General features: G+C 45.0%; 2 protein-coding genes across 2 annotated transcripts; one reads left to right on the forward strand and one right to left on the reverse strand.

The window, feature by feature from the left end:
• Positions 1-83: 83 nt before the first annotated feature.
• ermp1 (endoplasmic reticulum metallopeptidase 1) lies at positions 84-13,865 on the reverse strand. Its single transcript, XM_040197045.2, has 15 exons — positions 13,442-13,865; positions 11,491-11,795; positions 10,492-10,619; positions 10,267-10,372; positions 9,543-9,689; positions 9,333-9,425; positions 7,813-8,025; positions 7,407-7,627; positions 6,408-6,582; positions 6,003-6,193; positions 5,423-5,575; positions 4,907-5,109; positions 4,644-4,759; positions 3,906-4,069; positions 84-3,086 (listed from the first exon to the last, which is right to left on the reverse strand). The coding sequence occupies exons 1-15, from the start codon at positions 13,714-13,716 to the stop codon at positions 2,910-2,912; spliced, it is 2,667 nt and encodes an 888-aa protein (XP_040052979.1). The 5' UTR covers positions 13,717-13,865; the 3' UTR covers positions 84-2,909.
• Positions 13,866-16,039: 2,174 nt separating this feature from the next.
• oaz1b (ornithine decarboxylase antizyme 1b) lies at positions 16,040-19,949 on the forward strand. Its single transcript, XM_040197866.2, is given in 6 exon segments — positions 16,040-16,241; positions 18,215-18,266; positions 18,268-18,354; positions 18,534-18,706; positions 18,817-18,902; positions 19,013-19,949. Coding segments are annotated over 6 exon segments (654 nt in total). The 5' UTR covers positions 16,040-16,116; the 3' UTR covers positions 19,144-19,949.
• The last annotated feature ends 878 nt before the right edge of the window (positions 19,950-20,827 follow it).

Below are 20,827 nucleotides of genomic sequence, written 5' to 3' on the forward strand. Positions count from 1 at the left end.
TTCTCATTGGAACTACAGTTTGTGTACACAAAGCAAAGTGACACGTGTTGTAAATAGAAGAATGCTAACGTAATAAACATTAATTGCTGTACAAGTGCCAATTTAATTCAAGCTTTTTGCATAATGTTGAATCATCCCATCCATTCAACACATGGATACCCTGTCACCACATCAATCACTTGATTCATATTGACAGGACAAATATGCAATTTTTAAACAGCAAAACAGCGGTTGAACTTGTTTTAAGTGACAAATGAATCAAAACAATTACATTTCAGTCACCTCTTAATTTGACTTCCAGAACAAAAACCCAACTGGTAAGTCATGGGTGGAGATTTCGGACTACAAACCGTTCAGGCAACAATAACAGTGTTAACAAATTGAACATCTTTTTAAAAAAAAAGAGAACGGACTTGAACAACAGGCGTTAAGACATTTCAATTTGTATCCCAGAACAGATTTCAGTTAAACTGCTTATTTCTCAAGCTGATATGAAAACTTGAGTGAACATGAGTTGAAGATAAAGCTCCGATCAGTGTGTGTGTGTGTGTGTGTGTGTGTGTGTGTGTGTGTGTGTACACACACAGAACAAATACACACTGCACAGCGCTTAGTCTTCACTTCGGTTACATCAACACAGATTCTTTTGCAAACAATTAAAACAATTTTCTTTCCTCCTTCCTTCCTTTCTTTCCCGTGGTCACATTCAAAGCAGCTGCTCCCATGTTGGTGCTTTAGAATGAAACAATCACACCCTTTGTTCTTCGATGGTCGACCCAATTTGTCATAACCTTAAACAACACACTGTTACGTGGTTGGAAATGTAAAAAAGCTTTTTTTATTTTTTTAACTTGTATTCTACGCTTTCCTGCAGAGTCTAAAAACGAAACACTGCCACTTCACTTCACAGACGTTTCTCCCATAAACACTCTGCATATCAACTGGAGCACCTACAAAGAAACAGATTTAAACCAGTCTCAGTGTTTGTGCACTGAGGAGACATCTACATACAAAAACCCCCACATGCTGCGCAGCTTTCAATCGTGTCCCACCGTCCTCCTCAGCAGATGCACAGTCGGCTTCTTTAAGGACTTTTGGTTGAACGTTTAAGAAAAAAAAGGAGCATAGTAGGGCGACCGGTTTTTCAAGTGTTGTAAAGGCCGGGATGGATTTCCTGTTGCACTTTGTACCCCGACGCCGTCGAGACCACCGAGACGTTTGTGTGCACCACAGTAAACACGTTGTGCGTCTTTAGGGAGCGCAACGTTAAAAGGCCCCGGCTGGCATCTGGGGTTACAGAGTGGACGAAAAGACGAGTTTGCTCAGCTGATCCGATGCGACAGCTTTTTTTTTTTGGCCATTCCAATATGAAGGGAACCGTCAGAGCTACTTAGTCAGCAGAGGCACGGGCGAACGGGACGGTGCTTTAAAACTTTCCCAGAATAACATTCAAACTAGTTTTTACGAACGCGTTCGCAGCCGTAGCCGACTTTTAGGTCGTTGTGGAGGTAGTGGTGACTGAAAGCGGTCGGAAGGCCTCGTTAGCCGAGCGTCTGCGGGGTCGACTGTGTGAAGTGGACTCTAAAGGAGGGCATACGTTAACTGGATTGTGCTCGTGGTCCAGGGGAGGAAAAAAAAAAAAAGTAGGGATGTCTAAGAAATATTAGCAACACACCCCGAAATGAGTGAACAGCAGCACCAATGCGCGAGTATTCCTCGCTACGTCGACTAGAAGGGGAGAGGAAATACAGCAGAAGTATGAACTTCCCTGCAGAATGTCCAACAGCCGTCATGCTTCAACCTGCGCCCGAAGCAGAGGTCATTTTTACGAATCTTTGATCTGTATAAGACTTTTATTTTACAGGTCAGTTCTTGTCCTTCGGTTAATCATTTGAACATTTAAATACGTTCATCGGTGCTGTTGGAAACCGCTCTTGGCACGTAGCAGAGGTCAAGTCCTGAACGAACTACGAATCCTTTTACAGTAGTTAAAATATCCGGCCCCAAGCTGACCGGCACGGACGCTGTTAATGAGTGTGTGGAGTTGTATTGCTGGTTTCCTCGCCCCCCCCCCTCCAAGTTGCCCACAAGGCTTGGTTAATGATCTGACATCACGATGCATTCGCAGCGCCACAAGTCCTCGTTGCCCCGCGAGTCTGATCGAGCACGAAGTCGTTACACGTTTGTGTAAATTTCCATCAGGTGGAAAAAAAAAACACAAAGACGCTCAGGAAAGCGAAGGCGCCTCAGACAAGGTCACGTTGAGGTTTTTTTTTAAATTTATTTAGCCGGCCTGTTTCTTTCTCGGCGTGGCAGATTCTCCGACAGCTCAAGGGCAGAGGGGGCAACTACCGAGTGGTGTTATTGAGGAATCGTTTACACAACAAAACTAGGGCGCGTGAGTGTCAAAAGTGTCAAAGTTTCCAGATAAAGTCGGACAATAACCCCCCCCCCCCCCCCCCCCCTTTGGAACGGACCCGTCAGTGTGTTACTACACCTGCAGTGCGGATAGCGGTGGTGCGTTCAGGGGAAGTAGATGAGCAACATTATTCAGAAAGAGAGAAAGAGAGAAAGAGGAAGGAGGAGAGAAAGTGAGGGGGGGGGGGGGGGGGGGGGTTAGATGTTGTTAAGCCTCAGTAAATAAAAAAGTTTAAAAAACAGACTTCACACAGTTAGTCGGCGGCGTGTCTCACCGCGTCCTCCTGCTCGGGGAGCTACTAAGCCGACTCTCGGCCCGGTTGGAAGGATGGGGGGGGGGGGGAGGGAAAGGCGTCAAGGCTCGTCCTCTGTATTGTTCCTTGAAAATCTTTATCAGTCCTTCTCACAGAGGGGAGGCGGGGAGGGGAGGGAGGGGGGGCTGCAAACCCCTCCGGCGCCCCCTCGGCTTTCCTGTGGCTGCGCGGCATTCCTCAGTATCGGTACATGTCGTAGGTACTGACCCAAGATGAAGGGAAAGACCACGTGGGGAACCTGCGGAGGACTTCCTCCAGCTGAGCAGTCCTACTGTCTCGCCCAAAGAAATAGTGGGTGGAGATGGCGACGGAGATCATCCCCTCGGGGCCCGACGGGTCCGGGTCCCTGGGAGGCTGACGGAGGAAAAGAGCACAAGGAGTTTCAAGGGAAAGCATAGAGTTAAACGTGGGAGTGGGAGTGTGGGGGGGAGGGGGTGGGGGCGCAGAACCAGACCGGGCATTTTTGCAAGCCCCTGAGAAAAAAATGACCTCGTCTTTAGCCGGATTAAGCTGCATGTGCTTTAGATTAGGCAACAGATTTTTTTTTTTTTTTTAAAGAAAAAAGGTCATGCAGTTGGAAACTCATGGAATTGTTAATACAGATTAAAAGAGTTTTCATATGGAATCTGGAGCTGAACTCCTACAGACATCACAGACTGAGGTGATAAACGGACAATAATAGTAAATCCCAGTAAATACTGGGAACAGGAAAAACAGCTATTCATGGAATTTACAACACAGTACGGCAAGAAATATATATCGTATAGTGGATCAAAAAAATTAAATAATGTTATAGTAGAGTATGCCATAAAAATAGGAGTACACTAGGTCACAAAATGATCATGACTGTCATTAAAATGTTATAAATGTCCCAGTAAAGTATGAAAATATGTCAAAAAATATGGCTTAAAAGTAACAGTAAGTATTGCATGCCATGAAAATGTCATTGTATCATATTTCTTGTCATTCTTGAAAATGTCATTGCATAGTATGACATAACTAGTCACAGTATAACATCATTTGGTAACCCATAAAAATGTTTATTGCTAGATGTCAAGTTCCCTCTCGCCCTTCCTGAGACATTTGGATGAACTTACAGCCCAAAAACATAATAAATACAAAACAGAGCAGCAGTGTGAGACGTTGATAATAAGCGCGAGCTGCAGACGGTACCTGGATTTCAAACCAGAAGATCCACGTGGGGGCGTCGAGGCCGTGGGAATAGAAGACAAAATATTCCCCGCTCAGGTCGAACTGAGGGGTGCCGTCCCCGAAGGACCAGGTGGAGAGACTGGCTCCTCGGTGAGGCATCAGGTAGAGGGACATGTGGCAGGGACCTGCACACGTACAAAATGGCTACTTTAATGGGTGAAGCCATTGTTTAAAACAAAAAGGATACACTAGAAGGCATAAATGTTTATTAGAGCCGAGTGCTGCACTTCCATGCAGTCGTTCTGCAGCGCTCAAGCATTTTATATTTGCAAGTTTCGATTGAGATGTCGCTGAAGTCCTCAGAAAAACTCAAATATCTGGATTTCTATAACAAATTGTTAGAGCCCTGCAGGTCTGATGGGATCATGGTGAGGTGAGAATATTTGGTCAACCAATATTGGCAACATCAATCCTGAACGTTCAGTAAGTTGGTTTAACGTTTCTAAATCTCACTACAGACTTGACCTCAGCGCAGATGAAACCTCTCCATTCAAACTGATCTGTCAGCGCGTATATTCATCATACCCAGCGAGCTCGTTCTGCCCCGTCAGTAAATGTGCTTCTGACATCATCCAAGACTTGTCTGGACCGCAATTTGATGTTGCGCTCGGGAGTTTTATCTCTGTCGGCAAGTCCTAAAAAGTAGCGCAGTTTTTTTGGGGGCTTTGTATTGATTTGGCCACATAAAGTGCTCCTGACCTTTCACACTGAAGGTCATCTTGATCGTCCCCCAGCTGGTCTCCTCTCTGGACAGCAGGCTGAACTCGACCGGCGCGCTGGGAGACACTTCCGGCGCGGGGAGGTACCAGTTCTTCCTGCCGACACACCACAAAACACTTGGGATGAGCAAGAGCATAAGAAATATGACGCATTTAAACACACGAGGACAATTACATCATGCAAGAAAGAGATAGATAGATAGAGAGCGGTCAAAGAAACGCCGTCAACTCCGCGTCACTGACTTGCTGAGGAACTTCACGGGCAGAAACCAGGGGTAACCGCAGAACGGTCGGTCCTCTCTGCAGCTGGTGCGGACGCTGTCGTTGATCTCGGGGATGAGGGGCGTGATGTGCTGGATGCCCGTGTAGTCGAAGCTGTTGATCCACAGACCCGAGTCCTGGCTCTCCACCTGGCCCCGGAGATTGTGGAACGTCCGCGTCGTATGCTGCAGGAGGGCGCGGGGGACGGTTCCTTCATTTACTTTGCTGTAAGAACTCGCTTTGCTTCAACCCGCCTTGTTCTGCCGTTATGTAAGTGGAGGCGTGTAGTTTACAGGTCAGCAGGTGGAGGATTGGAATCAGAGTACATTGATCTACTCACAAAAAAAACATGTGGGCTTTTGTATCTCATCTAGGAGATTTGGATCATGCAAACAGGGACGCTCACCCGGGGACAGACTGAAAATGATGACTTTTCAAAAGGAGCCGTGTTGAAAGTGTTTATGTGTTTAGTGTTTATTAGTAAAAACAGTGTGGAACCTGCAGGAAGACTCGTTTTGGCCGCGGGCTGTCCGCACTGCCGGAGTAAGGGAAGAGGAGGCCACAGGACATCAACAGGAACGTGAAGACGAAGACCGAGCCCAGACCGGCCAGGATCCACTTCGTGCTCCGCGCCAAGTAGATGAAATGCAGCTGAGACGGAGAAATAGAACAGGTTACCCATGTGGAGCGACAATCCACACTGCAGTCTTTGTCAAATCACAACAGATGTAGGAACACTTTCAGTGAACTGGGAAATACTTTTAAATACTACTTTTTATTCATTAAAAACACTCTATTAAGAATACTAAGCCACCATCTAAAGGTTAACGTTTAGTTTAACTGCCTCTGTGTCAGTCGTCTGCCTGTTGGGTTTGCTTATCTGAAGTCAAACAACTAATGTCAATAAACTGCTCAAACAAAAGGTTGCTGCTGGAACACAATGAAGCGGTTTAGTTACGTGTATTCTCTCCCGTGTAAACAACCACCAATGTCGCCGACGTGACTCCAAGGTGATGACAAAAACATCATACAAATGCAAATGGATATCCTTCGCTGTGCGTTGAGTGGGAATACTCACAAAAAAGGAGGAGATGAAGATGGTTGCCAGGGTGACCAGGGTGGCCATCACCACCTCGGGGGGGATCTCGGTTCCGCTGCGCCCCATTATGGGAGTGAAAATCTCAAACACCACCCAGATGAGGAACATGAAGTGGACGTACGGCAACGTCAGGCCCAACAAATAGAGCACGCTGTACTTCATCGAGGCTCCTGCAGAGAGATGGAGGAGTCACGGATCCGGAGAATCTCCCGCGGACGCCGTCAACAGGCGCCCACGTGATGACGCATGCATGACGTTAATGAAGTAGTCAATGTTCAAAAAAGAACATATCGATCTTGAGATAAATCAATGTTCCGGATGCCAGCTACTAATAATACATCAGAGTATCTACAACAGTCACTGTAAAGCGAGTGCAGAGTTCACCTCTGTGTTTGAATTCCTTGGCCAGCAGCAGCTTGGTGAGCAGAGGGAAGGCCACCATTAGCATGGGCACATAGGCTGAACACAGGCCCTGCTGGGTGAGCCACACCAGGCTGCAGCACCACAGCAACAAGCTCACGTCAAAGTAGAGATCCCCCAGCCCCACCAAACGGACTCCCTGCGGGGGGAAATACACATATACGCATGAGACTTTTTTTTTATTTTAGGCTGTACGTTGCTTGGATGCAATGCGCCGCAAAGAACAGTGCGTTACATCTGAAATCCCTGCCAGTGAGAACCACGTACAGGGTCAAAGAGTCGTCAATACGACTTCCCACGTTCCTACAACAGGAACTTTAAACCGTTGACCGTTTTTGAAACAGAACGAAAAAAAAGGGAACACATCTATCAATACAGGAGGAACTCATTTGGGGTGTTAACTGCTTCAGTTACTGTGGTGAAATCAGAACAGTGACTGTAAACCAGGGGCACATGGGAAGAACATATAGATTTATAAATGAGACACCCGCAGCACGACATGTCAGTTGGTCACAGCATCAGTCACTATGTGGTGGGTGATCATTCTGAGAGGCGACGGCTGGTCTGACACTTGCACACTTGTATAATCAGTTGCTCTTCTGAAATCACAGGAAAGGGGAACTGTTTGGCTTCCCCATTAAATCGGAGCTTGGTGAGTCAATATGAGATATTAGGCTGAAGGTAATAGTGCCTTCAAACACATACATTCAAATCTAATAGAGGAAAGAAGTTAAGAGTTGAGCGCTCGAGAGGAAAAGCATGTTTCATTCAACAATAACGATCATTAAATATCAATCTAAAAACGTTTTCATCTTATTTCTGACCCTTCTTTATGGAGCTGGAATAAAAAGGGTAGTTAGTTTAGCATAAGATCCGGAGGAAGCAACACATCCCGGGGTGCCGGTGGGTGGAATGTCAAACTGCCCCTTTAAAAGGCCTCCCCCACATTAAAAGAACACTTACTCCGTAGTACAAGTTCTTGGCCAGCGTGTGAATGAGGATTATCTTGCCCGAGGCAGCAGTCCCATACAGGCAGATTGAGGCGTAGAAGTGGTTGTACCAAAACATTGAGCGGCCCAGCAGAGTGACGAGCAGCGCGACAATCAGCACCGACATCAGCGTGACGAACCAACTCAGGAGCGCCACGCCCGTGGCGCAGGCCAGGTCTCGAACGTACCGCCCACCTTACAGGGACACAAGGGAGAGATTGTGAAACTGTGTTGGAAGTTTGTACGAGGCGAAATTCACTTCACGGTTTGCAGGGGAAACATTTGAACAAAGCCACGGAAGCAGCAAACACACAACACGAGCACCCGGCGGTGGCAGAAGCCACGACTTGCAACACGCCTGAGGCGGTAAGGCGACTTACCCCCGTTGCCTGGTTGTGAGGCTTTCTTGGCCAGATAGAGGAAGCTCGCTGCGGCTACCATGTAATTGAGGATGGTGCCGACGCGGGCCGGGTAGGCCACCACAACCACCCCCAGCAGGTCAAAGAAGACCATGTTGCCATGGCGATACTCGGAGGAGTCTGCCAGCTTCTCGGACATCACCAGGTGCCTCAGCACCGCCAGGATGTTGTCGCCTGGAAACAGGAAGTGAGCATCAAGGAGAGACGGTTCAAAGCCGACGGGGGGGGGGGACACGATAAAGCGGGTTCCCTCCATTCAAAACTGGGACTGTATGGAATTCATGGAAAGGGGAAAAACTAGAGAATAACAAAAATCGATTGGCGTTCCTGGCCTTCATACTGCAATATCACGCCCAAACTCACTTGTCTGTTAGATGAGTATTACAGGGAGAGAGAATGTGAGAGGAAATTCAATCTATGACCGAAACACTACTATGCCAAAGAGTATAGTAATGTGTGTGTGTGTGTGTGTGTGTGTGTGTTAAGCGATTTATGGCTTAAATGGCCCGTCATTGTTATACAACAGTTATACTGCAGTATAAGGGTGAAATAGTGGACTTCATGGCTAGAAGCATGTCGCTGCGTGGGCCACTGCTACACAAGGCCAAGTTTCTTTTATCTGAGTGGCTCTTTGTAGTGCAGATTGCACAGGGCACACACACACACACACACACACACACACACACACACACACACACACACACACACACACACACATAGACACAGACACACACACAGACAGAGCTCCATTGTTCGTCGGCCTGAATCCACAATGCAAAGTGTAAACAACCGAGTGTACAACATCTACTTGTGTCGGGTTCGCTGCACTGCCAAGCCCATCCGCTGAATGATTTACCTACAACTTTCCTCTCTGAATTTCACTGTTACTTCAGATAATCATTTTATTCAACAGTAACACATTTTGCCACGCCGTTGTTTACAGATCTACATAATAATATCTTTACAAACCAGGTTTCGTTTTAGGAAAACAATGCATCTACAATAGAGCAATGCTAGCCTTGCAGATCCCCCCCCCAATTTGTTGAAAAGTGGCAGAGCTACGGTTGTACCTCCCTGTGCAGCATCTACCCTTGACCTCACCCAAATGCCCTGCTTCCTTTTCGGCACTCTAAAAATGCCTTCTACCTACCCCTGAAAACTCCCTTTCTCTCCCTAATAATTCATGCCCTCGACCGTGAGTCACTGCGCAGCGCAGTAAGAGGAGCGGGTGTCCGCCAGCTCCCGAGGGAGTAAAAGATGCCAACTGCCTCAGGTTTTAGATGCTGAATGATTGGATTCTCTGCCAAGTGAAGCAAAAACAACAGCAACACAGCGAAAGGCTGAGGCGGCGTTGCGTGCGTGTATGCGTTTTCTTAGTTCTCGGGGGAAGTAATGACGTCAAGCAGATTGTTGACCAGTCTGAAAGTGGAGGACAGCGGGTTTGCGTCCGTGACACATCAGCGCGGGCGCGTGCTGCTTACCGGCTCTCTGTATCGAGTCGGTCAGGATCCTGTCGGAAGTGTCGTGCTTGGTGTGATAGATGAAACCGTTTTCAATGAAAGCCAGATCAATTCCTTCAGAGAAGAATGAAACATGTGTTCACAAAATAAGATCGAAAGGAAGGGTACAAAAAAAAATACTTACGCTTTTATGCGCTTCCTAAGACTATTCAGCGGCTTGTGCTGCATTACCTGGGATGTTACCAAAGTCTCTGTAGATGCGGAAGTCGGTGTCAGAGGGGATGATGCCACTCTGAAAGACCTCTTGGCCAACGACGGAGGCAAAGGGGTGTTTGGCTGCATGGACGTAGGCCTGGACCAGCCACGGGTTCTCTGGACCTTTGGGGGAACAGGAGGAAAAGACCCTCAGGACATTCCGCATATCGTCTTGCCTTTAAGCTTTTTTGTGGTTTTGTTGCCGTCAGGCCGTTGAGCCATTTAAATGTACAACAACACATACCAGTTGTGCCTCAAACTTGCATCAAATTATGTCTTTTGTATACATATTTTCTTACAGGCACCTTAAATAAGCGGTAATTGTTTAATAAAGAGGTAGAGACAGCCTCCCATAGTTGGAGCGCTAAAATAATCAGAGACAAATGTTTTTCTTGATTACTGAATTAGTTGTTTGATATAAAAAGAAAAATGTAGCTCTGTGTTTTGGAAAAACAAAAAAACACCTTCAAACGTGATTTGTCCACAAATCAAATATTTTCAGTTTAAAGTACATAGATATGGTGAATAAACCCAAACTTTTAACATATGAAAACACATCAATTCAATCAATTTATATTGTTGGCAACTAATGGTTTAATCATTGCGGCTAAAAAGAAAATGCATTGCAAGTGCAAAACAAACATGCAGAAGAAACCAGGAAAAGAAGAATAAAGGAGAACATTCCTTTGGGGTAAAGTACCTGTCTGAAAAACAACCTCCTTGCCGCCAACACCTGCAGCCTCCAAGTTAATAAAGGCTCGCACCTGCTTGGCCCACGGATGCTGAGTAATGAAACCGTGACTGGCCTGATGGGGAGAAGCATTAAAACAAAAAGACAAAGTAAGAACGCAACAGTGGAAATAAGAAAATGTAATGTTAGAAATAAAATGACGGTACAAACCAAAAGTGTAAAACTTCCGTTTACCTGGAGAATATTTTCCTCTGCCCCGTTAAAGAGGAAGACCACTCCATGAAGAAGAGGAGTAGATTGATTGGCCAACGAATGGAGGACCTCCAGCATGACTGCACAGCTCACTGCGTCATCACTGGCACCTAAAAACAAGGGAACCAGTGTGTGTTTGTCAAAAACACTCAAAACCCCACTCGGTCTTGCTTTTCACATTCGTTTCAGGAAACACAAGATGGTCCTGGTTTAAACTGAAACAGATCATCCAAGTGTCCCGAGGTGGAGACTAAAACGCATGCATGTGATCGGAATGACAAAAACCGGGACACGCGAGAACGGAGGGGAGGAGGCTCGGGGTGCAAGCATGAGAAGAATGTGGCCGGTTGGTACCGGCCAAGAAGCCCGGCCGCTTGCATTATGGCGAGAGCACAAAAGGAAAAAAGGGGGGAATAATGAGAAGAAAAGGGGAAAAAAAGTGCATGTGAACCGGGCACGTGATGCAGAAAGATTAGACTGGTCGACACAATTTACCGAGAATAAATGTGACAAGTGGGGGGACGAGGGAGGGGGGAGGGGGGACGGGGTGATCCCATATAAAATAATAAATTAACTTAATAAAACAATATTTTATTAGCGGGTGATCATGTGCTCCAGCTTTCGGGACTGAATGTGAAGCTGTCGGTCTGGGTACCATTCATGCTTCCGCCGATGCCAATTGTGCCCGGCTAGATATTAGCCCCCCCCGTCCCCCAAAAGCTCTGTGAAGGTTTAGAAGAGAGAGACTACAAATCAAAGGCTGAGTACTTCACCTGCGTGCTTTAGACTAGAAAGAAAAGGGAGTTCATTGAAGTAATTTGGCAATTTGGCAGGGAGAATCAGTTGGCCGTGCTGACTTTTTATATAAAGTAAGTTAATATGTGCGAGGCGTTCTTTGTTTGTTTTTCTATCTCTCTGAGTTTATTGCTCCACTGTATTTTCTCTTCCGTTTACTCTAAGCGGACGGATCCGTCGCCGTACCTGGACTGTTGGCCACCGTGTCAAAGTGGCAGTTGGCGAGCATGAGGTGCTGCGCTCCCCCTTTGGGCTCCAGCCTGACGGCGATGTTGGTGACCCGGTCATAGTAGCTGGTGAAGCCCCCTAGAAAGTCGATGGAGAAGGTGCCGGTGGGCCGCTGCACGTCCACCGCGAGCTGATGGGGCCCCGCCGCCGACTCCACCCGGATGGTCTCGATCTGCTCCAACAAATAGTCCACCGTCAGGACTTCGTTCTCGGGGCTGCCCACGGGACGGGGGCCCACGCTGGTGATCTCCTCCAAGTGCCGTCTGGATTGAGGGGGAAGAGGAAAGATAAGGCAATGATGTTCAGAACGCCGTAGCACGTCTTGATAATAAGCTGTGGTTATGCGTTTCTGTTAGAGACCGTTTGTGTGTGTGTACGCACACATAGTTGAGATATCTCTATGGACTTGAATGTTTATTTAATTGTTTTAAATGCTCATTTAAACATGGTCCTATTACTGGTTCATAAGCAGATCTTAATCAGAATTTTATTGCTGGCCCAAAAAACCAAAAAAATCTTAATATGTCATTTATTTATTGTAGGTATTTTTCCACACTTGATAGATAGATGAGAGATCAACAAATTAAGGTGTTGGACCAGAGGTGAACTCTGTTGAGTTTGGACCAGTGCCCTGACCCAGTCAGCTCACAATGTGCCATGTTTCTGCAATAAGGTGAAACCGGATATTAATCCGAGCAACTCATATGGCAGGAAAAAAAAAACCCTGATGCCTTTCATACTTCTCCGTGGAGAAGCAGATGTCTCGGTAGAGGTCGACGTCGGCTCTGCTCCCCACACCAGCAGAATTGCTGACGAGGTTGAATCAAATGCAGAGGGTGTTTGTTTTTTTTTGTTATCCAAAAGGTCGTACGTGACACACTGTGTTCTTGCGCGGTACTGAATGACATCAACAATGCCCGAACTGTCGCTGCTTTCATTCCATTTTTTTTTTTTTTTTTTACAACAGCTCATAACCCATAATCTCCATTGGCTGGCCGCGGACTCGTGAAAGCCACAATTGTGACCAGCGGAGCTCTAATCTGTCCAACGCAGCGTGCCTGGCTCATTTACACAGCGGGGCCCCACGTCAAATTGATGGCAATTCCCGGAGCGGTCCGGCCCTTTGAAGGGCTCAGCAGGAGCCCCGCAGGCCCGCAGGCTCAGCTCCATATAGTCTGAAAGTCTGAGAGAAGAAGAATGCTGCACTTGTCTTGGTATGAACACATGGCTGAAGGCTTTTTGGCTGCTAAAAAAACCCAAACAGGGCAACCTTTTTCAAAATCAACATGTGTGAAGTTGTAAAATCAACCGACAAAATAGATGATATTCAAAATTGTCCCCCCCAAAAAAACTGTTGTGGTGTAGATGATATGAATAGACTGATCCTTCAGGGCTGTTGGGGGAAAAAACCCACAAAATGTCATGAGCATTTGGAAGTTTTCTCCCACGACCGAGCAGATGATACGAGGAGAAACAGAAGTGATGTGAAGTCAGATGACTCCAATCGGATTCCTCGGATCGGTTTAAATAATGAATCCTTTGTAATGTCTTAATGTGTGAGGCGGTGACACGTTTCCCCACAGGAACTTGCCAAAGAGATTTCCTCTTTACGTAAAAAAAAACTACTTGGAAGATTACAACAATCTCGGGAGTCACGGGACGTTTTGACATCGCGCACCTTTCCCGCGTCGCAGGTTACACCTCGCAGGTGGAGGTGACGGGTGACAGGTGGAGGTGAACAGGTGGACGAGACACCCGGTAGTGGTTTTCTAGGCGGGTCCGTTGGCGAAACTGGAGGAAAGGTTAGCGGGCGCTGTGCTGCCTCGGGACCGTTAGCCAACATTTAAAAGAGGCGAGAGAAACGGCAAGCGGCGGGGTCTGTGGGGGTGTATGAGGGGGGGGGGCTCACCTGGCTCTCACGGCGTTGAACTCGCCGCTCGGCTTTCCGATGACGAGCTGCTGTAACGACAGTTGAACGAGTCCCCACAGCACCAAAATAAACACGGTGACCAGAGAAGCCGCCAGTCCTTCCCGCAGCAGGTACAGGCTCACTTCGGGCTTCCTCTTCGGGTCGCCGCTGTAGCCGTTGTCGGCGCACCGGTCTCGGGAACCGTCGTTATCTGGCGCCGAGTAGCTCTGCGTCGCGAAGGGTTTTATTCTCCTGACCGCGGTGTCGCTCTCCATGTTTGAGCGGAGCGGTACATCGGCTGCACGCGTCGCGCTTTCAGGCTTCGCCTTTTTGCCCTCTTTTCCTTTTTTTCTTCTCTTGGCCGCTGACTGATCGACGGGTCGCACGGAGGGACAAACCTGAGCGAGGGGGCGGGGAGGAGAGCAGAGGCGCGAGGAAAAATAAGAGGCGAGAGGAGTAGAGATATTGTTCACACTCGCATGCCCCCCCGAACAATAGATGTGATTCCCTAGATATTAGGTTAGCATTTGTTTTGTTGCCTAGAGTTCGACCACAGTCGCTTCGTAGCGGTCGGAGCTCTTAATGATATAGTTTTATAGAGGGTAAAATGTCAAACTGGTCCTTTAAAATGAACTCAATGACCTCACCACTTCCTCAACGATACGATAATCGATAAGCCCCCTGAATTGGGTCGTTTGTGTACGCTTCTCTGCAAACAAAAAATGGCCCAGAGTATATTGTATAGCATATGTAACAGCAACAATATCGTCATCGTGACACAGAATTTAATGCTGCACGATGACTTCTTCTATCAGATGTTTTTTCAGCCATTCTTCTGCCCGGAGCCTTGAATACTGACGCCACTCTAATGTTAGAAAGCAATCAGGTGTCACAAATATTTGATTGAGCTGTGTTGGGAATGTAATATGGGGGAGATAAAAGCAGTAATACGTATTGCACTTTTTAATGCAATATTTGAGGAGATAAATAAATAGTTCTAAACATAGACGTCAACATTGTTTATTACGGTAATTACAGAGCAGGATATTATTGCTGCCTGATAATAATGATGTAATAATTGCACATGGGGTTATTGAAGTTCTGCTGCTGCTTTGTCGCCATCGTGTTGACAACATAGGAATGGCAGACGACTTTTTTTCGGTACTTTTTGTACATTTTTCTGTACATATATGATAGACACCTCACTGTTTTTAAAGTCATTGCATGCTGACTTTTCTCCATATTACCATTCTTTTTCATTTGTTAAACCTCTGCGAAGTAGTTTGAAAATGTTACATCTTATAATCGTCCGGTCATTTAATTGCAAGAAAATGAAATAAAATAATCTAAAAAATGATATAATCTGATAATTAAGTAAAGGAAGAATACACGATGATTACGATGAATGCAGAAGCATTGATAACATGATAATATATATATATATATATATATATATATATATATATAAAGCAAAATATTGATAATAATAATATAATACTATATAATACGATGTTTTGACTGTAAAATCCTCAAAATACTTTGCAAATTAGTAATATAGCTGTCGGATAAATTTGCTAATAAGTACAATACATCCCTTAGAAATATATCACGCAAACATAAGTTGTCCATAATGGGAATAGTCGAGTGTATTACAAATACCTGAACTCAAATTTTAATCTAGGACAATTGGTACTTAACAATGCACTTAATGTAATTCCACCACTGCAGTACACACAAATTAACACATTCCTGGGAGAGTCTCCTAATGGCCCGAGGGGACCGTAGTCACGTGTCAATAACATGTCTTTAGTGTCTTTGTTTTTCTCGGTACTTTTCCATTAGACGCCCGCATATAAACACAGCCGCTAACGGCCGCGAACACCACGTAACAGCGCTACTTAATTGCGCCGACAGTGTATCCATTATAAATATAGTTACGTGACGGCACTATATATATATACTATCCTATGGTTTTTGTGTGTTTTTCTAACTGTGGTCATAGGTAAGGCCAGTAAAAATGTCCAAAGTGAAGTTAGAGTAACAGCCTCCGTAGTTAGCGTTCTGGTTAGCGCTAGCATGCTAGCAGGTAGTAAAGCTAAATATAAGCTCAACTTTCATTATTCAAAATAAAAGTGATTTCTTGTTACGTTTGAGGGGGGAATATAGTGTATATTGTTTCCTGCACTATTTTAGTATCCAGAATAGCTTCCAGTTCATATCTAACATCAATATATATTTGTACAATGTGCAAGGGTTGTGTGTATTTTTGCAGATATACAATTAACATTAATTGTATAATCACATCAAGTGAGAAACACCACAATATGCTAACACATAAAACCACACAAACAATACATTTGATATACGTCTATGAGCGTTATGAAGTTGTATAAACCTGGGGTAGTTTACATTCCGTTCACTTTATATTTAGATTTAACTCATATCTTTAATATAAACGTTCCCAATGTTATCGATATCAGGCTTTTATGAGGCGATTCATCTGAGTAGTATTTTGAAGTCAACAAAACAATCAAACCGGAAACACGTACCCTTCACTACGGGTGACTTGACTCCTGTTTTTTGTATGAACTCCCTGCACCGACTCTCCGCCCGTTCATTACCTTGCTGGGGATTGCTGAGAGCAGTAAGCCCGTCGTGTCTCTACCCGAGGCCGGATGGTAAAATCCAACCTCCAGCGGATCCTAAACAGTCATTGCTTTGCTCGCGAGAAAGAAGGAAAACAACAGTCTTTAACCACAATGGCGGATTTGAGTAATGGTATCTGTGACATAATTGGGAAGTAAGTAACTGTTGCACGATGAAAGAAAATATCTCGCCTAGCCGACTGCTATCCGTGATGTGGGGGAGGGGTGGCTAAGCTAGCATAGCAACAGATAAAAAACGGAAGTGAAACGTATTTACATTTTAATGGATGTTCTGCTTCTTAAACCCCCCTATATACAATGTCCCGTGCTTACGTATGACCGTAGCGATTCTTGAATTTCTGTTTTAAAAACTGTCATGTTCAAAAAAATAATTTGTTGGTACAAGAGACGACATTAGCAGCATTAGCTGACGTTAGCTAGGAACCTTAAGGAACCTCTGGTACGTCACTGTAGTTAGCCTCACCGGATAGCTAACCAGCTAGCGTCCACAATTTTAATGTAGTCGATGAAATACGTCTTGAATGAATCGCATCCAAGGCTTAACCTTTTTAATTCGTAGAGCTAATTCCAACAATAGATTTAACGTTAATTATTACACCGTCGTTTTAACAAGAATTTCTCTCACGTTAGCTAACATTAGCATATTAAAACACCAAACCGTCTTCCACATGAACAAGTGGGTTATTGATCACGCAAAAGAACTAAACCATGGCTCACGTTATTTAACTTAAATACTATTTGGTAAAGCCCCCCCCCCCCCCCCATCAGGTGAGCACACGACGATCTCGTCAGCTGACAGCAGCGAGGTTGATCGTTACGCAACTGTCAGTTTCCCGCAGCAGCTTCGAGGAGGCAGCGCGACATAAGATGACTAAACCTACGGATGGAACAGATTGTTTTTATGGGGCTATTTACGTTTTCAATGTTTATTCCCATTTGTGTTTTGCGTCCCTTCTTAACTAGATTTTCGCGCAGCTCGCTGAACAGCTGGTGGGAGACTTCGCCGTTATGTTAAATGTCCCAGAAGGCCCAAATACAAGCCTGAAGGTTGTGTAGTGCGAGCGTCATCTGACCTATTTATTTGCTGCCCAGTTGTTTTGATGAAGCCCAAACGTCCAGGACAGCTAATCAAATATTGTTTTATTAAGTTAATTCATTATTTTATATTGAACATTTCGTGGTCAAAACAAATTATCTGAAATAATCTGTCAAACCAGTTATGCTATTTAATCAGTGACAACCTGATTTTATTTATATTCTGTTGTAAAACTGCCAACATTTCCTAGTTTTTATCTTTTCAGTTTTAAACGTCAGCATTTGGGGCTTATTTCACAAGCAATTTAATGACCCTGTGTTTTGGGGAAAGGTAAATGTAAATCCAACTGGGATCAACTTGTGTTTTTGTGAAAATCTGCCCTTTTCGCTTGGCTTAGTCAGCACCGTTATTATTTAGGGCACAGAAAAGTATGTTTACCCAACAATTTGTTTAAATGTCTCCCAAAATAGATTTCATTTGTGGAGGTTGCGGTAGATTTGAACGGATCAACTAACATCTTGATTTAGGCTGCTTGATTTGTACTCATCACATAAAGACATTTAAGTATGAGAGTCAGGGTTTGTGGTTTTAGCAGCGAATACTTTTGGGTCGGTCGCTCTTCCACCACATCCGGATGCATCGTCGCACCCCGCATAGAAACTTTGGTAACAGCGCTGTAAACAAACTGCTATTGTTTTGAGGAACATTTACTGTAAGCAGTTTGTTGTAAATTGAGCACTTCAACCTTTAGTAGCGGTTGCTTGATTAATGCAGCTTTTAAAGAAAAAACTTGATGTCAGTATTGGGAAATCATAATTTATTGCTAATGGCTACAGCCAGTCATTCGCATACGTATGTGCACTCTATTTCGTGTGTGAAAATATATTTATTCTTCTTGCTTCACAATGGCAAACTCTACATTTTCAACCTATGACTGACTTTTCTTTGAGGATATAGTTCGATGACTATGCATTATCAACACTTTCGCAGAGAAAAAAAACCCTGAAAAAAATCACCGTAAGTGGGCAAGGATTTCCTGTGATTGAGTTGGGATTGTGTCCTCTCCCCCAGGTTGTCCCTGCACTGTACTAGTACCCGCGGCCCGGGGCCTCTGTGGTGCTCCTGATGCCCCTCTCCCACCCCTGAAGATCCCAGGTGGGCGAGGGAATGGCACACGGGATCACACTCCTTCAGCTCGGCAGCTCCACTCAGTAAGCTTCCCCCCCCCCCCCACACACACACTCTCTCTCTCACTGTGTTAGTGCCAAAAAGCCACACGAGGTAAATTATGCTGCACGCGGGAAGGGAAACGCCCCGTCAACGCATCGCTGACCCATTTGACGTTGCCCGCTGCTGTCTCCAGATGTGTAACGGGCGTTTTTGTTTCCAGGATCGAAAATTGATTGTGACGGAGGAGCCGGCGGGGAATGGTCGCCCTGGAATACTCCACTTCCAAAGTTGTCCCACCCTGACCAGGACAATACAGTGGGATGCTGTCCTAAGCGGCAGCGCGCTCTATGTGGAGATTCCTCTGGACCCTCTTCCTGAGGGCAGCAAGGAGAGGTGAGGCCCACCCGAGCTCTCAAATTAGGAGTAAAACAAATGTCTTGTAGACGTTGGAACTCGTTCAGAGTTTGTTTTCTGCTTCCTAACGCCTCTGTTCTCCCGTCTAGTTTTGCGGCTCTCCTGGAATACGCTGAAGAACATCTGAAAGTAGTCAGCGTGTTTGTCTGCTTCTACAAGAACAGAGATGATCGTGGTAAGTTTTCCCAGCATGCCGCTTATTGTTCAGAACGACTGGGATTCTTTTCTCTTTTGCTTCCTGTTTTGTGACCTTTAATAACTGTTCTCCTTCTCTCATTCTCACAGCTAAACTGGTACGTACGTTCAGTTTCCTCGGCTTTGAGATTGTGAAACCGGGCCACGCCCTCGTCCCGCCTCGACCCGATGTATTCTTCATGGCCTACAATTTTGACAGGGACTCCTCGGACGAGGAGTAGCCCTTTTGATAGCCCCTCCTCCCCCCGCTTACTTCCCATATCCCTGTTTTTTTCCCCATCCAAGCATATCATAAATATCCCTGTCCGTGTTAAACCCTCGACAGTAGCTCATGCAAGTGTTCATCTCCCCCATGCTTTTTGATCAAGGGAATATGTACCACGTGCATCTCCATTTAATTATACCGTTTTCCTTGAAGATTAATCAATGTTGTCAACTATAGAAGGACGCAAACTATGTTGTTACATTCACATTTGAGTTGTCATAGCGATTAATTAGGTTCATTGGTAATTCTATTTTCTTGATTGTGGTGGTGGATTCTTCATTTCTTGAATGTACAATAAAAAGGTCATCAGGTTTACACTCGGGTACTCCAGCTTTCCTTTATTTGGCTAAATAATGCCTTTTCTGAATTAACACATTTTAGTAGTAGCACTAATATCCTCTTAAAAGCAATTGGATTTTGAGTGACAGCCCCAATAATTGGTACTTCATAGCTGTAGTGAAATCCTTTCGAGTGAAAAGATGAAAGCTGTCGGCGCGTCGAGATCCTACGATGAGTGTATTGGTACAACGTGTAAGGAAAGTAAACAATCCAAAGTGCTTTTGCTTTTTTTCTGCCATGTATATCTGACTATCGTAGTGTTTTGGTTTTGGAGGTTGAAGAACTGTTGTGATATGATTGGATTTGTTTTTATTAGCATTCCTTAAACTTTTTTTTTTTTTTTTTGTCATAGTGTTGAGTTTGTTGTTCACCTGCATAGTGGTACCTGTTGTGCTTCTGTGATAATAAAACAAAACAAACCTGTTTACTTGGTATTTGTTCACAAATTAATTTAAACCCAAGTGTCTCTAATCCGAAACAAAGAACTTAATCAGAGCAGATTTAATATTTTTTAAATTAAATAATTTCTTTGTGTGGAACCCCACATCACATGATCTGTTATCCACCTTTCTACAAAGCTCGTTCAACATCCTACTGCGACTCTACGAATCACCCTACACGTATTCTGTGCTGCTCAGTCTACAAACTGATAATCAGGTCGGTTTATATCAGCAGCAGTCCGTCATGCTGCCTGTCCTGTGCTCTTCCACCACCGGGGGGCTCCACAGGACACTGAACCGCACATGACCACTACACCGCCGGTAAAACTGCCTCCTCCTTGTATCTGTTACAATTGTAGAGTCACGGCCGCAGGAAGCCTGAAATCAGCTTTCTCTTTGTGTGTGTGTGTTCGCTTCCGATGAACCTTTTAGAGCAGGATGATATCAAATCAGTAAAACAGTATGGTGACCTCTTGTTATTTCCAACATGGCTGCGGTTCACCGGTCCAGTCATGAAGCCTTACTCGGAACACCTGTGTGGGGGAGGAGAGCCTTTAATGAAGACAGAAGCAACACCTGGTTCTCTCGATTAGGCAGAATTCTCTTCTTCACAGCAGCCATTTTGACTTTTTGGGAAAAGCACATTTTGTTGCTGCGAACAGTAACGACGGCTTTGTTGTATTTAAGTCCTGACACATTGAGTCTGAATGAACATTACCAGGAGCCTGAAACAAAGTAGAGAATTAGAATTAACCCGCCAAGGATTTGTATTTTCATGTTCATTTATAAATGACTGAAATTACAATAATTTTGTAATTCATTTGTAATACTGTGGGAAGGCTTTCTGTCGTCTGCTTTGTT

The sequence above is a fragment of the Gasterosteus aculeatus genome, chromosome 14 (assembly GCF_964276395.1).
Source record: "Gasterosteus aculeatus chromosome 14, fGasAcu3.hap1.1, whole genome shotgun sequence".
NCBI classification, from domain to species: domain Eukaryota; kingdom Metazoa; phylum Chordata; class Actinopteri; order Perciformes; family Gasterosteidae; genus Gasterosteus; species Gasterosteus aculeatus.